Source organism: Pteropus medius, unplaced genomic scaffold, assembly GCF_902729225.1.
Source record: "Pteropus medius unplaced genomic scaffold, Ma_sr-lr_union100, whole genome shotgun sequence".
Lineage (NCBI taxonomy): Eukaryota > Metazoa > Chordata > Mammalia > Chiroptera > Pteropodidae > Pteropus > Pteropus medius.
The window spans coordinates 19,161,045-19,175,987 of NW_024344378.1; the positions used below are offsets into that span (position 1 = coordinate 19,161,045).

Consider the following 14,943-nt stretch of genomic DNA (forward strand, 5'->3'; position numbering starts at 1 on the left):
AGCAAAGAACCTGAGACTCAAAAGCAATACTTCTTTCTCTACCTTTTCTTTTCTTAAGAAGGAACAGTCACGCACGTTGATCAAATCCTTCAAAGGAATGAAAAAAAAGGCAAAAGGAAAAATGCAGAGAAAAAAAGAGGGAAGGAGAGAAAAAGGTGATAGTAAATATGAATGGGGAAATGCTTTTCTAACCATTTCTCTCTTAAAGCTCCTGGACAACAGACATTTTCTAAACTGTACAGATCTTAAAAAGCTAAAGTAGAAGTTCTTAATGAGCCCAATCAGGCTTTTAAAATAGATTTGAGAAAAAAATTGAAATATGATGATGAATTCATACTGCTATCCCACTTATTAAAAGGAGAGAGAAAGAAAAAAAAGAGAGAAGGGAATCAGCTTCATATAGCTGTTCTCAGTTTGGCTTAAGAAGCATTTATGCTGTTGGCTGAGTGGAGAATAAATTTCACTCGAGTGATGTCGCCATATTCTAGAAAATTACCAAGCCCCAGTCAAACCTCATTGAGATAAACCATTTTCCAATTTCAAAACTCTTTTTAGTTACTATTTTTTAAAAACAGCATCACTAAAACCATAAAGAAATAGAGAACTTATGGTATGCAATTGTGTTTCTTAAAAAGAAGAGAAACTCTTAACACAAGTAAACTGGGAAGACAGTTCATGTCCGTTCCCAAGAACTAGTCCTTTAAGAACAAGTAATATAAGCAATCATTCAATATTTACCATCACTGCAAACTGAAAATCAATGTATGATAAATTGTGGACAGAAAATTTAATGAGGAGCAAAGTCTTAAAGTGTCTCCCCACAGATTGCTTATGAGTTCCAAAGGGAAAATAATATCTATCCAGTGGACAAATAAAGTAACATCGAAATTAATATCAAAATTAATATCACCAATGAGGGATAGCGCTACATATGATATCCTGAGAAGGACACTATTATCAATTCTAGTAAGTAGATTCATGCTAGACACATATAACTGGAATTTGATCATGAAGAAACATCAGATAAACACAAAATGAGAAGTACTCTCAAGGTGGAGGAAGAGGAAAAGGAAAAGGAGGAGGAGGAAGAGAAAAAAGAAGGAAAAAGTGGCCTGTGTGCATAGAAAATGTCAATATCATGAAGGATAAAGAAAGGCTAAAAACTGTTTCAGACTAAAGAAGACTAAAGAAACATGACAACAAAATGCAATATGTGATCCTTGACTGAAGGGGAAAATTTTTTTAAGTTTATTATTGGGACAATTGACAAAATCGAAATATGAATAGTACTGTATTAATGTTAAATTTCTTGGATTTGATAGCTGTGCTAAACAAAAATTATGTAAGAGAATATCCTTATTCTTAGGAAACCTACACTGAAGTATTAAGGGATAAAAGGTCATAATGTATATAACCTACTTTCAAATCGTTTAGAAAAAATTTTATATACATATGTATGGGTGTGTGCATAGAGAGAAAGAATAATAAAAACAACTTTCAAAAGGGTATGTGGGAGACCTCTGTATTATTCTTGCAACATTTCTGTAAATTTGAAATTATTTCAAAATAAAAATTCGAAAAAATTCACCATCAGTTAATCTGATTAAATGTCCTGACACCAAGTAGATAAAGAGGAAATGGGGATGAATTCGCACTCTAGATAACACTAAAATAACCTCTGGTAGAGGAGCAAGCCAACTTTTTCCTTTCCTGGGAGCTTTTAGAGGAAGACTACTACCACCATAAATATTTCCCACCTCCTGCCTTCCGTTACTGCATGCACACAACCCAGTTTTGTTGACTCTTTAGCCTATAGCCAAACTAAGACTGCTCAGGACCCTGGCAATGTCTCCCACTCTCTAAATACCAAATGTAGCCATTGTTCATTTCCTTCCTTATAATGAACCTAGAGAACAGAATGAGTCTTTAAAACCTCTGAAATGAGACTGATTAAGATACTAATCTTAGGCTCACTTGGGAGGATTAATGAGCCATATTTAGATTCTGGCAACAGAAATCCAGCTCCCTTCACTACTTTCCCCACAATGCTTCTGTCCACGTGGGCTGAACCAAGAACTTCTCTTCCTGGGCCAGAGGGAACCAGGATCCTCTGCCAGTGTTACCAGGTTCTGGTAACAAAAAGTATTTGGCTATAGTAGGTATTAATGAAATACCTTGTATTTCTATTGATGTAGATTCACACCAGAAAAAAAGAGACAAAGGAGAAAGAACTTCACTTTAAATTCAGAACACAATAAGCTATCAAGAAAATGATAGGTCACAGGTCTCTTTGTAGAATAAATTTGTACTCCAACATCCACTTCAACTTTCTCTTTTAGAAGGATCTTAACCACCGTTTAATTGCTTTACTTAACCTCACTATCTCTTTTCACCCTTGAAAATCCTAAAAATACTCTTCCTAAGGAAAAAGGGCATTTCTTAAGGGCATTCTCTCTGAGGACCCAAAGTTGCCGAGGACTATTCTAAATATGAGCACTTTCTCTGGGATTCAAAAGATAAATACATGATGAGATATTCAACCAATCTGAAGCCGTATCTTATCCAAAGTTACATAGGTTTTGATACTTCTTTCCTCACTTGAGGCCTCTGGGATAAAGACAATGGGTTGCTACTAAAGGACACAAGTTATTTTTGAACTGGGACTATTAGATCTGAGCTATAGAAAAGGACTTTACTTATTCTTCTAGCACCTTAGCTAAGTAGCTATTAAATTTTTTGTTTTATGCTCCTAGACTTCAAAATCCTAGTAACTGTGTCCAAAGCCCAAGCCTGAGGGGACTCAAATGCAAAGCTGAATTTTATTAAAGGCAATCAACCACTGATCTTTAAAAAATTGTCGCTATTTCTCTAGTAAAATGGGTTTATTCAGGAACAACAAAGAATTGCCATTCAGGACTTACGGTCTAATGGTGAACCACGTGCAAATCCAGAGAAACAAAGACAAAGAATGCTCTTTTATAAACTTGGGAGGGCTGTTGTAAATAAAGAGTCCACTGGAGGAAACTGAAAATTCAAAGTATAGTGACTTTTCATTGGCTGAGCAGTCTCCCATTGGCTGAACTATTACCAGGTAAGGAGATACCTTTTATTCCTCCGGCTGAGGTAGTAAACTATTATCACTTCTTGTCAAAAATGCAAGATACGTTTCTTCTTGTTGGGGTCTATAATTGAGTGACACATGCATGAGAGTTTTCTCTTCTAGCCTCCCAACTTCATTTTAAATGAACTTGCTGTTTATTAAGTTTCACAGTATCTTATCCTACAGTACAATTTTAGTCAATTCAGTTGAGATGAACAGACTGGTTAATCGAAGGTGAATATAAATGGACTAATGAAACCTTCAGACATCTAAGGCCCTAAAGCAGCTAATGAAGCTCCCATGCACTCAGTTACTGCCAGACAACCAGGGCTCAGGAAGAAGGTGGAGGTAGATAGACAATGAAGACAAACACCACTGCTGTTCTTCTGACAATCTCAGAACCTCTTTCAGCACACAGGGTATATATACAACAACTTCCAGAGGTCACATGTGGAAGCTGGACCGACTTCAAACCAGTGCCCACCTGTCCATTCAAATTCCAGAGCTTCTCAACTCACCAGCCCACTAGACCATAAACTTTATGAGGACAGGAACTGTATCAGTGTCCTTGAAAACTAGGTCCCTAATACCTAGTTTGGTATCTGGCACATATTGCTCAAGAAATATTTATTGACTATACAAATGAATTTCTGCCAAGAGCAAAATTTGTAGAGAAGATGCTGTTTTGGAGTCTTTCCAGTACAAATGACTCCTTCCTCAACCCACCAAAAGAACTCAAAAGGAGAGCCTGGCCATGTCTATCTGCCATGACATGCTATCCCCCTTTCTCTAAACAATCAATTTAGCATTACATAAAAGGGATAAGGTACAAGATGCAAAGTGACTGGTCAGTCACAATTACGTCCCCAATCCTTATTTCTTTGGGCAAGGCTATTTATTCTAACATTCTCCAGGACTGTTTTGACTCAAATGGCCTCAAATTAATCTCTGCCTTGCAAAAGTTGATTCATCCAGGGAGAAACAACCACATAAATAGAACTGCTTCAGCCATAAAAAAAAAAAGAAGAAAATCCTACCATTTGCAACAACATGGATAGACCTTGAGGACATTATGCTCAGTGAAATAAGTCAGAGAAAGATAAATAATGTACGATCGTACTTATATGTAGAATCTTAAAAAAATAAGCCAAATTCAGAGAAACAGAGAGTAGAATGGTGTTTGCAAGGGGCCGGATGGTGGGGAGATGTTGATCAAAGGACACAAACTTCCACTTATAAGATGAATAAGTTCTGAGGATATAATATATAGCATGGAATATAGTTAACAAAACTGTATTATATACTTGAAAGTTGCTAAGAGAGTAAATCATAAATGTTCTCACCTCCTATACACACACACACACACACACACACACACACACACACACCCACTGTAATTATGTGAGGTGATGGATGTGTTAACTAACCTTATTTAGGTAATCATTTCTCAATACACATGTATCAAATCATCAGGTTGTATACCTTAAACTAACACAATGTTATATTTCTATTATATCATAATAAAGCTGGGAGAGAAATGAAATAATATGTAAATAATATGTAAATCTTTAAATAAACAAACAAATAAATGGTTATTAGATAGATAGAAAGAACTGTTTTACTAAAACTGAAGTTGATAGAATGAAACCCAAATGTAATAATCAGTTTCCAAAGGTCAAGGGGGCTAAGTCACCTTCACAGAGTCCTTCGCTGCAGAATGCCAAGAATATGGTGGAAGAGGCACCCTCAACTCAATATTCTCTTTGACTCTTTCCCCAAGAAATAACATTGCAGAGAGACAAAATCAAACCAGTGCTAGAATAGGGGTAAGTCACAAACTCTACCAGGGCTTTCGAGCTTCTTTTTGACAATGGCCTACAGAAAGAAATACAGTTTATGCTGCAACTCAAAACATACACATATCTCTAACTGAAACAAAAGTTTCCAAAAACAATCCTTATCCTTATTATGTGTGATATAGTGATACTTTCTATTCCTTTTTTTGCCTATAGCTTACACCAGAAAGCAAGGAAGTGCTCAAAGGGGTCATATCAAAAGAACTAGTTTGAAGGAGTTCTCACTGGCCAAACTTGGAATGATTGAGCACAGAGGATAATCATAAATGTAATTAACTGTAAAACATTAAATAAGTAAAAACTCACAAGCCCCCCAAAAGGAGGGAAATCCCTCATTTGCCAACATTAATGGTCGTTAACACTAACTCCTTATTCTGAAAATTGTCAATCAAAGGGAAAGAATTAAGCATTTTCCTTGCCTTTTTAGGAGAAACTGTGGTTCATCTTCCAGTGTATGAAGGAAAGCTGTTCTTTACAAAGAATGCCAACTGATAAATGTAGAAAGAATGACAACTAGAAAATTGTCATTCTGCAATCTCTAGTGAGATAAATGATTCTGGAAAAAATTCCTCAGTGGAAGATCATTAGGTAAAAGAATATTAGAGAACAGGCTATTCACAAGGTGCCAAATTATTACTTCGCAGATTATTTACTAACTATGAAGAGAAAAATAAATTCATTGTACAATGAGGAGATATGGCAGTCACCATCAGAAGGCAAGCAGTCAAACTTAACACTACCAACAGTGTGGGACAACTTGACAGTATATGCCCCCTGTGGTGATACAACATGAAGTACATGGAATTACCTAATAAAGTATTCTTGCCAAAAATATTTTAACCTGAATCAAATTAAAGCTTTATCCCTAGCTTCTAGAATAAAGGAAATATGTGGGATAGAGAAACAAGTTAAATGACACCACAATAACAAAGACAAACCCTGGTCTCTTCAACATATCAATGAGAAAATTATGTTAGATTTTATAAGTCTAGAGAGATTAACTACCTAATGAAATTAGAATTTTGCTTGGATTTTGGTTTGTAAACCCAACTACAGCTATAAAAGGAAATTTGGGGACATATGGGAAATTTTTAATATGGACTGCATATTAGCTAATATTAGTAAATTACTGTTAAGTTCTTAGGTGTGATAATGGTACTATGATTACGTAGGACAATGACCTTATTTAGGATGCATGCTGAAGTATTCAAGGGTGAACTGTTAACATGTCTGCAATTTATTTTCAAATGGCTTATGAAACACCACACATACATATGGATAAGGCAAATATAGCAAATGTTAAAAATTTCAGCTCTGTGAGATGTGGGTGGTCGCTGTGGTATTTCAATTTTGGGTATGATTTTTCATAATAAAAAATTCGGAGGAAATGCTGTGTGACCCTTTAAAACGAATGGAATGCAACCTACAGTCTGAAAGATACCACTCTAGCCCATGGTAACGCAGTAATAATACTATCTCAGCTCTCAATTTATTATCCATTTGGAGCCAGTTTTCTTAAATCTGTGTTTGTCCAAAGAGAAGAATTAGCCTTAATGAAAATGCTCATGTAGGATAAGGCTTTCTTATTCTGCAACCACTTGTCAAGAGTCTCTCAAGTTTTATATTTTTTCTGCCAATTAATAACTCATTTTACCTGAAAAGGAAGAATGATCAGTAGAAAAATTCCTACCAATGTGAGGGAAATTTTATTCGTTCTTCTACTTTTAGAGAATTTTTCCAATTCAAGACCCATAACAGATAACACTGAAGTCCTTTTGATTCTTTTCTTCCCCAATTAATGTCCTCAACTACCCTCAGCCTCCAGTTCCCAAGCTGCTTTTCAGGACACCTGGAGGCAAGCTGTATGGCTGACTGCAGAAAAACCTTTGCTTCCACACATCTGCCCCTGCCTTTCCACCAAATCAAATGCCAACTTATTGCCTTCTAATGTACAGTCTTATCAAGTCACTCCCTGGATGCCCCCCTGCCACCACCACTTCACACTAGGCCAGAAACCCAAGGCAATAATGTGAGTTCCACAAACGAGCAAGTAATCGCTCAATAACCATGAAACAGGGAAAGGTCAGTTGTGATGTGTGCACATGCGGCAGCCCTTCACAACTCAACCTACAGTGGTAACAGTGGTAACAGAAGGGTGGTATTACAGAAGAGGCATGCGAAGAGAAGCCAGCCAACAGGGAGCCAGGAGTGTTTGTCCATCTAAGTCCTTCAAGATCTCCAAAGACCAAAGTAAAGAAACAAAGGCCTTAAAACTGGTAAGGACCATCTTATCTCCTAGTTTCCAGAAGCAAAACTGAGCGCTTAAGGTAGTCACTGCTCTCCATTTACCACGCTTTTTTAATGAAGTGATATGAAATCACATAATCTCCATTGTGCTGTATACCCAACTCTATCTTTTAATGGGTGCCAGGAAAGAAAGGATTAATGCATTCACCCTTTCCATAAACATATTCGATATCACTGTAGAATCTGCAGTGACCAATTAAGCATCTATGAGCATGGAGAAATGGTTAGAGGGGGCAAGGCTGAGAGAAATAACTCTTTACTATCTCTTTTAATCAAAACTGCACATTGAATTTCAAACATTTGGCTTCTTCTGAAACCCTCTTGGCACTTGCCCTGAGTTTGAGTGGGTGGAAAAGAAGAAAGGGACTCTGCCTGCCTTCTTGTTAAAAACAAAGCAGCAGCTGGCTTTTCCTCTTTTTATTCATCTGACTGTTGTCACAGCAAATTGGGAATATAACCAGAGAATAATTTCAGGCCTCTTAAGAGGTGGCTGTGCTAAAGAAGACAACAGCAATGAGAGCAATACCAGCAACTTTGATACCCACCACAGACCACACTGTCACACTGTCCCCTACCTCTACTGGAAAGAAATTAGGTTCCTTTGCCTCTGTTTCTGAAAGCCAAGCTATTAAGAATGCCCCTTTTTTCCACAACCTCCTTTCAGATACATGTAGTGTAAAATATGTAGTGTAAAATATTTTACACATGTAGGGTAAAATAGTTCTGATGACTAAGTATGTATGAGTATTAGGAAGAAAAAAAGGAAGAGCTGGGCCTTTAAGAAGCCAGACTATGTAGATCTGCTTCTTCTCAACAAAATCTTCATTTTTTAATCTCGAGGACAAATAACTTGGTTTAGAAGTGTCAAGTGAAGAGGGTTCAAATCAGTTGGGGATGCTAAAACAAAATAAAGTCATCAAAATACAGGCCTCTTGGAGCTATTTATATGAATATTCCCTGGGGAAAAAAGAATCACAGTATTTTTTATTTTCTCTAACTGTGCTGAAATGCCCAAAAGTCTGGGGCCAATCAAGCCAACAAGATCCTAAGGTGCCAAAGTCAGTCTGACTCAAACTCAAGTCACATTCTCCAAATTAATATAGTCTTTTATTTTATTATAGAACAAGAAAGTCAAAATGGGCACTGGAAATACTTATATAAGTGGGTTCAACTTTGACTTTTCCAACTCATCCCATTACATGAATCTGTCTGCCAAATTTAATTATGCTTAGTTTCTTAGCCTCCACTTCATCAAACCTTGAACAATTCACAAGCTCAGTTCCAAGTAGAACGAAGCTAAGGACTCATTCAGCATTCTTCTCATGCTGATTAATAGTGATATATTGTTTACTCTACTACTTCCCAAACCATAGGCCCCTACAAAAAAAAAAGTATGCATTCAATCAGTATGGGAGATCCTATACTGATAACCCTACCGAAATGTTTTTCTCAAATAATGTATCCATACTCAATCTTTTTCCTGACTTTGACTACTAAAACTTCTTTTCCCTCTATCTCCCCAACTTCCAACTGAAACAGATTAAAACTGAGGTATGAGGCATGAGGCATCCTTGGACAGTTTCACTTCTACCAAGAAGGCTATTTCTAAGAGGCCTACAGATGGGTGTTAAGTCATAGTTCCTCCCAGCTTGGCTTCCAGACTCTGTTTAAATGTTCTCTGCAAACCTCGGGAGGTTACATAGATTCAAACCTCCTAGCCCAGATTCTAATTCACAAAGCTTGACACAGTACCCTACAGGTGTGTTTGTCCAGGATAAACTATATTTAAATAAATTCCAGATATATCCACTTTCTCCAAGCACCTGCTTCTCCCTCTTAAACTCAAGCACACCATACCTTGCTGTCCAGGTAAGCTCAGTAGAGAAATATTCTATCCCTCAAGGTTACTCTATATAATCTACCAATGTCTTTGGGAATATCTAAACTCTGGCCAGAATGGCTTTACCCAAGAAAGTCAATAAGCAAATGTATAAGCTATGATTTTTGTTCATTTCTTTGGCTTGTTTATTAGCAACAGAAAGAGTAGGAATAAGAACAAATGGCAACAGATTGCTCGCATTTACTACCGTCCATTCCATGCCTGATAGGGACGCATGTGGCATATAGTAGAGGCCACAAAAGTTAGCCTTGGAATGGTCAGCTAGATCCACTAGTCTTGTAAAACAGTGGCTATGAGGGCAGGAAGGAAGTTTGCCTGTTTGTCTATAATTACAGACCCAATGCCTAAGTGCCTAAACAAAATGCCTAGCACATAGCAGATAGTCAATAAATACTGGTTAAAAACAATTCAATAAGCCAGACCCAGAAGGATTCCAAATCTTGGTGAATTCAAGAAAGAAAAGGTACAAGAAGCTAAAACAGTGCCATAATTAATACATGTGCTTATACTGGACCTCAAGACAACCTCAGTCTTATGATGAATACCCTCAACCCTCGTAGGTCCTCAAAATTAAAAAGGTTTAGGGTTAAATGTCTAAAGATAAACTCACTACCCCCCACCACCACCTCTGACACACATACCACTAAGAAGTCTTCTTCAAGCCCTGGCCCTGAAGGCTTTAAAGTCACTACAAGCTGATTCCTTAAGAGAAAATTCTGATTGTGACTTTTAGACTGTTTCGATTTTCAGACTCTTCAGACTGCTCCTCTCTCTCTGCTTTAAACCAAAATTTTTCTGGTAAAGAATCTCTTTGTAATGACCTAAATTTAAAGACCAAGGACAAAGGCAGCCTAAATCTGAAGACAAGTGACCACTGCCGAACACCACAAATCACAACTGACTAGAGCCTTTTCCACGAAGCTCACTGGATGAAGGGTACTAAGGCTTGCAGACTTGTTTAGTCTAGGAACAAATAGATCAAAGACCACAAACCATGTCAGCTAGAATTCTTCTAAAATATCTATCTACTCTCTTCAGACCTAAAACTAAGAGCAATATCAGGTATCCTGATATTTCGCTTTCCCTTCCACCCTCCTATCCCATGTCACAGATCTTACCACACAGTCTAACTGTGAAAGTGAGGATAACTCCAACATGCAAGAGCCCCGACAAGATCTCTAGAAGGACAAAAAGAAACATTCTTTGGAATCTAAGCCTATAGCATGGCTTAGACAGATGTAAGGGAGAAGAATGGTCCTTCTGCCCCTAAGACCAGGACACCCCAGCCCTGCAGGCAGCACAGAGTTAACTAACCCACCCGCTTTGAGAAGCACAAAGGTACATCACTGCAACATGCCTAACATTTACATTGCCTCTCTCTGCTCATTAAACAGGTTTTGGTTAAATAATGAACAAACTGTATTACAGACTCCGATGAGAATTCCAAAATTATAAATCAACTGGGAAAGCCCAAAGGGGCAGACAGACAGGGAGGGGGGGAGAAGGATAATATTGACTAATATAAAGGGCGCAGCTTGACAGTGGATATTCCTGCCACACCTGATCAAACATACTCTGTGGGGGGAGGGGAAAGAGAGCAAGAGAGGGAAGATGGGACAAGACAGACTGAAATTTGCATCCGGAAAAGATTAAAACGGATTCTTTGGGGATAGAGAAAATACATAATATATATTACTATAAATGCAAAACTGTACTAAAAGCTAACTCAAATGTCAAAGATTACAGCTTGAATAAATTTAAATATAAAAACCATGTGCTTCTTGAGTTAATGAGAGAGACATAAAAGGACAAACTGGGCCAGGATGCTGAACAGAGCCTTATTCTGCCTTTGCTGGACAATGGGTTCAAAGCACAGTAATGAAAATAGTCAGAGACTTCCCTCCATTGTTCTGAGCCCTGAGAAAGAACTGGTGAACCCCATCACTTTCCCAGCCTACATTTGCTGTTTTTAAAAATTAAGATATAATTCACATTTCAAAAATCACTCTTTTAAAGTGTACCATTCAATGGTTTTTAGTATATTCACAAAGTGATACAACCATTGCCACTATCTAATTTCAGAACATTTTCATCATCCCCAAAAGAAACCCTGTACCCATCAGCAGTCACTCCCCACACCCCTTCCCCACCCCTGACAACCATACATCTGCTTTAACACCTTCAGAATAACTTCCTAAAAGGATTTCTAAGAGGACCAAATGAGGGGCAGCAGTCAAGTCTCACTGGTGGTGACTAAGGTTTTATCCAAAGCAGCAATATGCAAACTTTGCTCTTAGGCACCCTATATCTTCCAAGTGCAACCCTCTCCTTAGATTTGGTATTAGAATATTCTATTACTCTAAACTCTACAGAGCATAAAGCTGTCATGCGGTTTGGGCCAATACTGACCGTAAATGTGGTCCAGAGTTACATATCTATAAGAATAACAAGTATGGACTTAGCCGGTCTTACTAGAGACAAGGGACTTATTTCCTTCACGACACTCAGATAATATTCCTAGAGGAGTAGGTAGTGATTAAGTACTTAAATGACCCTCTATTTACAAGAACAAAAATCATTTCAGTTTACCGACAATGTCCAACGAACCACTCATTTCCAATAGTGATATTTTTAACCAACTAAGCTAGCAGACGGCCTAGAAAAATGCAAATAAAAAGCCTTTGTGAAAAGAGAGCAGGCCCAAGTCAGTTTCACGAGTTAAACTCAGTGGAAGTACTAGAATTCCTGCCATATCTCCTCCAATTTAAGTGGTACACCATTCCCAGTAACATAGCAAAGGCAGTCCCTTCAGTTTCTCTCTCCAAGTTCAAAGCCCTTTCCCAGCCTCCTACCAGTAACAGGCTTCCAAGAAAGCAGTCCTCCTGACACTGCCAATCAGAAAAATCTGTTTGTTTCAGTAAAAGAAACAAGAAATTGGTCATGGATTGCAGCGTCCAGGACCACAGGGGCAGCTGATCCATAAACCTGTTCCTGGAAGCTAACACTGTATAGGGGGCGGTCAGAACCAATCAGAAGACTATGAAATGCTCTATTTTGGTCATTTTCTCCACAGTCATTTTCTCAGGCAGGTAATATCCTAAAACTCTAAATCAATGGGCAACCTTGGTAGGCACAATTTCAACATTTGTCACAGCTGTTGGCGCCTAGAAAATATTAGCACTTTCCTCCAGAGGAAAGCTGGGCAACACCTAGGTATGTTCCTAGTACCAGTGAGAGAACTGGCTCCTCAGCACATTCTGGTTTTATTAGTTTCAAGCAGCAGATAATCTGGATTCCTAATCCAAGGATGTAAGAAAATTAGGCAGCAGACTCAACCTTGGTAGCTCTTACATGGTCTAGAGACCCTAAGTCCTGGATTACACTACTCACCGTAGGTATGGTCTCTGAGCTGAAGTCTCAGGATATTTCGAGATGGAGAAAACAAGTGTGGGATATGGACTGGATGGCAAGCATAAAATGTGGCTCTGTCAGGATAGCAGCGCCTTCTCTGCTCCTCAACGTCCGCAGAGTATCCAAAAGGCCTACAAGGCTACTGCAGTCTGATCTCAGTCATTTTTAAAGTGTTCCTAACCACTTACAACAACAATCCCGAACTGTGTATTAAATGATTGCCAAATGTTTCCAAATATATTCACTTGTTTAATCCTCTTAACATCTCTTAGAAAGATAGTACTCTGAACTCTGACCCACCAAAAAGAGTTGTAAATATCTACTCACTATGTTTTCTTTCTTATTGGGATATGGCAGCTTTATTTGTGAAGTTAAAAAAAATCTTTGCAAGCAGCTAATTCTTTCTCAAGCAGTCAAGTTACTTATGATACAGACCATAAACCTAGCTGCAGCATTCATCCTACTAACTAGCTAACAACCACCTCCTCTATACTTGATCCTTCTTAGCTAACATTTCCAGTGCTTTTCAATAGGGTAGAATTTGCTCCTTTAAATAAAACATGTAAGGAATCCTTAGATAATTTCAGCCCATGATTAGGAAAGAAAAAAGAAATTTTTCTTCAGATACTCTCCTGCATTCCTCATGAATGGAGGAAATTTGTTTGTTTATTGTTATTTAATTTGCATAAGCCTTAAAACTATTTCAATTGTGGTCTTATATATGCTATGAGCTAAAATCATTCTAGGGATACACATTGCAAAAGTCCTTTACAGTCAACAGAGTAACACAGCTCTGAGGCTTTCCCTTTCACTCTACATCTCCCCCTTAAAAAACCCATAGGTGTTGAGACTCACCTCCCCACCCCCAATAAGTGTATATATATCCATAAATAAAGCACTTCCTGTGTACATTCTCCTCTAATTGTAAGAACAGAGCAATACAGAACAGGACACAAAACCAGGCATCAGTGGGGAGAATTCTAGTTTTGACTCCACCTCTTGGAATCAGTATGACCTCAGTTAAACTACTTAAAATGTCTCTGAGCTTCAACTTCATTCATAAAAAGGGGACAATATACATCATACCTCCCTTATGATGTTGTGTAAAAATTCAATAAGATAATACACATAAAAGTGGCTTTGAAAATTCTAAACGTATAAATATTACATAAGCTTAGTATGATTAGGGAAACACAGTGAAAAAAATAGGAAAAAAGATTCTGGAGAACACATAAAGATGGAAAGATCTGCATTACAGAGAGCTAAGGCCCTAAAAGGAAAAACGACTTTCTATAAGAGTTTTGTTGCAAATGCTAAAACCTTTACTTGTGCTACCAATTTCCTACCTCATGGTATGCATGAGGTAGACAAAGAAAGTTAAAACACAGGCAAATCAAAAAATAGCCAAAAATAACTTACTTATAATTCAAACAATGAAGGAAGCATATAACTGTAAGAATGCTGATTCCCCACTAAAGTGGGATGCTCTACTAGAAACTTTAGGAAACAGATCAGCAACACAATAAACCAGGGGCAAACTACACCCATGGGCTAAACCTGGCTTGTAGCCTGTTTAAAGAAAATTTGATTTATCGTTCATTCATTTAAGTATTACCTAAGTCTGCTTTTGAGATACACTAGCAGAGTTGAGTAGTTGCACAGTTGCTATGGTCTACAAAGCCTAAAATGTTTACAGAAAAAGTCCGTCCATCCCTGCAATAAATCAAACACATTTTTTTAACCAAGATAAGTAATTCTACCTAGATGTGGAGACTTACCTGTTATGTTGTTTAAAACCTCCTTTAGATGACTGAAACTATGCAACAGAGGATCCCGTTCTTCATCCTGTAACGCACAGGTTTTAAAAAAAAAAGTCGCTCAGTAATAACAAATGCTGGAGAGGATGCACAGAAACAGGAACCCTCATACACTGCTGGTGGTATAGCCACTATGGAAAACAGTATGAAGGTTCCTCAAAAAACTAAGAATTGATCTACTATATGATCCAGCAATCCCTCTACTGGGTATTAACCCCAAAGACTTAAAAATTCATATCTGAAAAGATATTTGTACACCGATGTTCATAGCAGCATTATTCACAGTGACCAGGACATGGAAGCAACCGAAGTGTCCTATGATAGATGACTGGCTAAAGAAGCTGTGGTACATATATACAATAGATTACTCAGCCATAAGAGATGAAACACTGCCATTGCAACAACATGGATGGACACTGAAATAATCAGACTAAGTGAAATAAGCCAGACAGAAAAAGTTGAAAATCACATATCACTTATATGTGGGATATAAACCTAAAAGCAACAAATGAACAGGACAGAGACTCATAGACATGGATAATGGACTAGTGG

At 37.8% G+C, this 14,943-nt stretch overlaps 1 protein-coding gene across 14 annotated transcripts in view; it reads right to left on the minus strand.

Annotated features, from left to right (window-relative positions):
* GBF1 (golgi brefeldin A resistant guanine nucleotide exchange factor 1) overlaps nucleotides 1-14,943 on the minus strand; it is a 100,648-nt gene that overhangs the window by 74,424 nt on the left and 11,281 nt on the right. For all 14 annotated transcript variants that reach the window (XM_039871385.1, XM_039871384.1, XM_039871373.1 and 11 more), the window contains one exon: nucleotides 14,353-14,419. In XM_039871385.1, coding sequence (XP_039727319.1) covers nucleotides 14,353-14,419 — 67 coding nt within the window. The remainder of the gene's footprint in view (nucleotides 1-14,352; nucleotides 14,420-14,943) is intronic.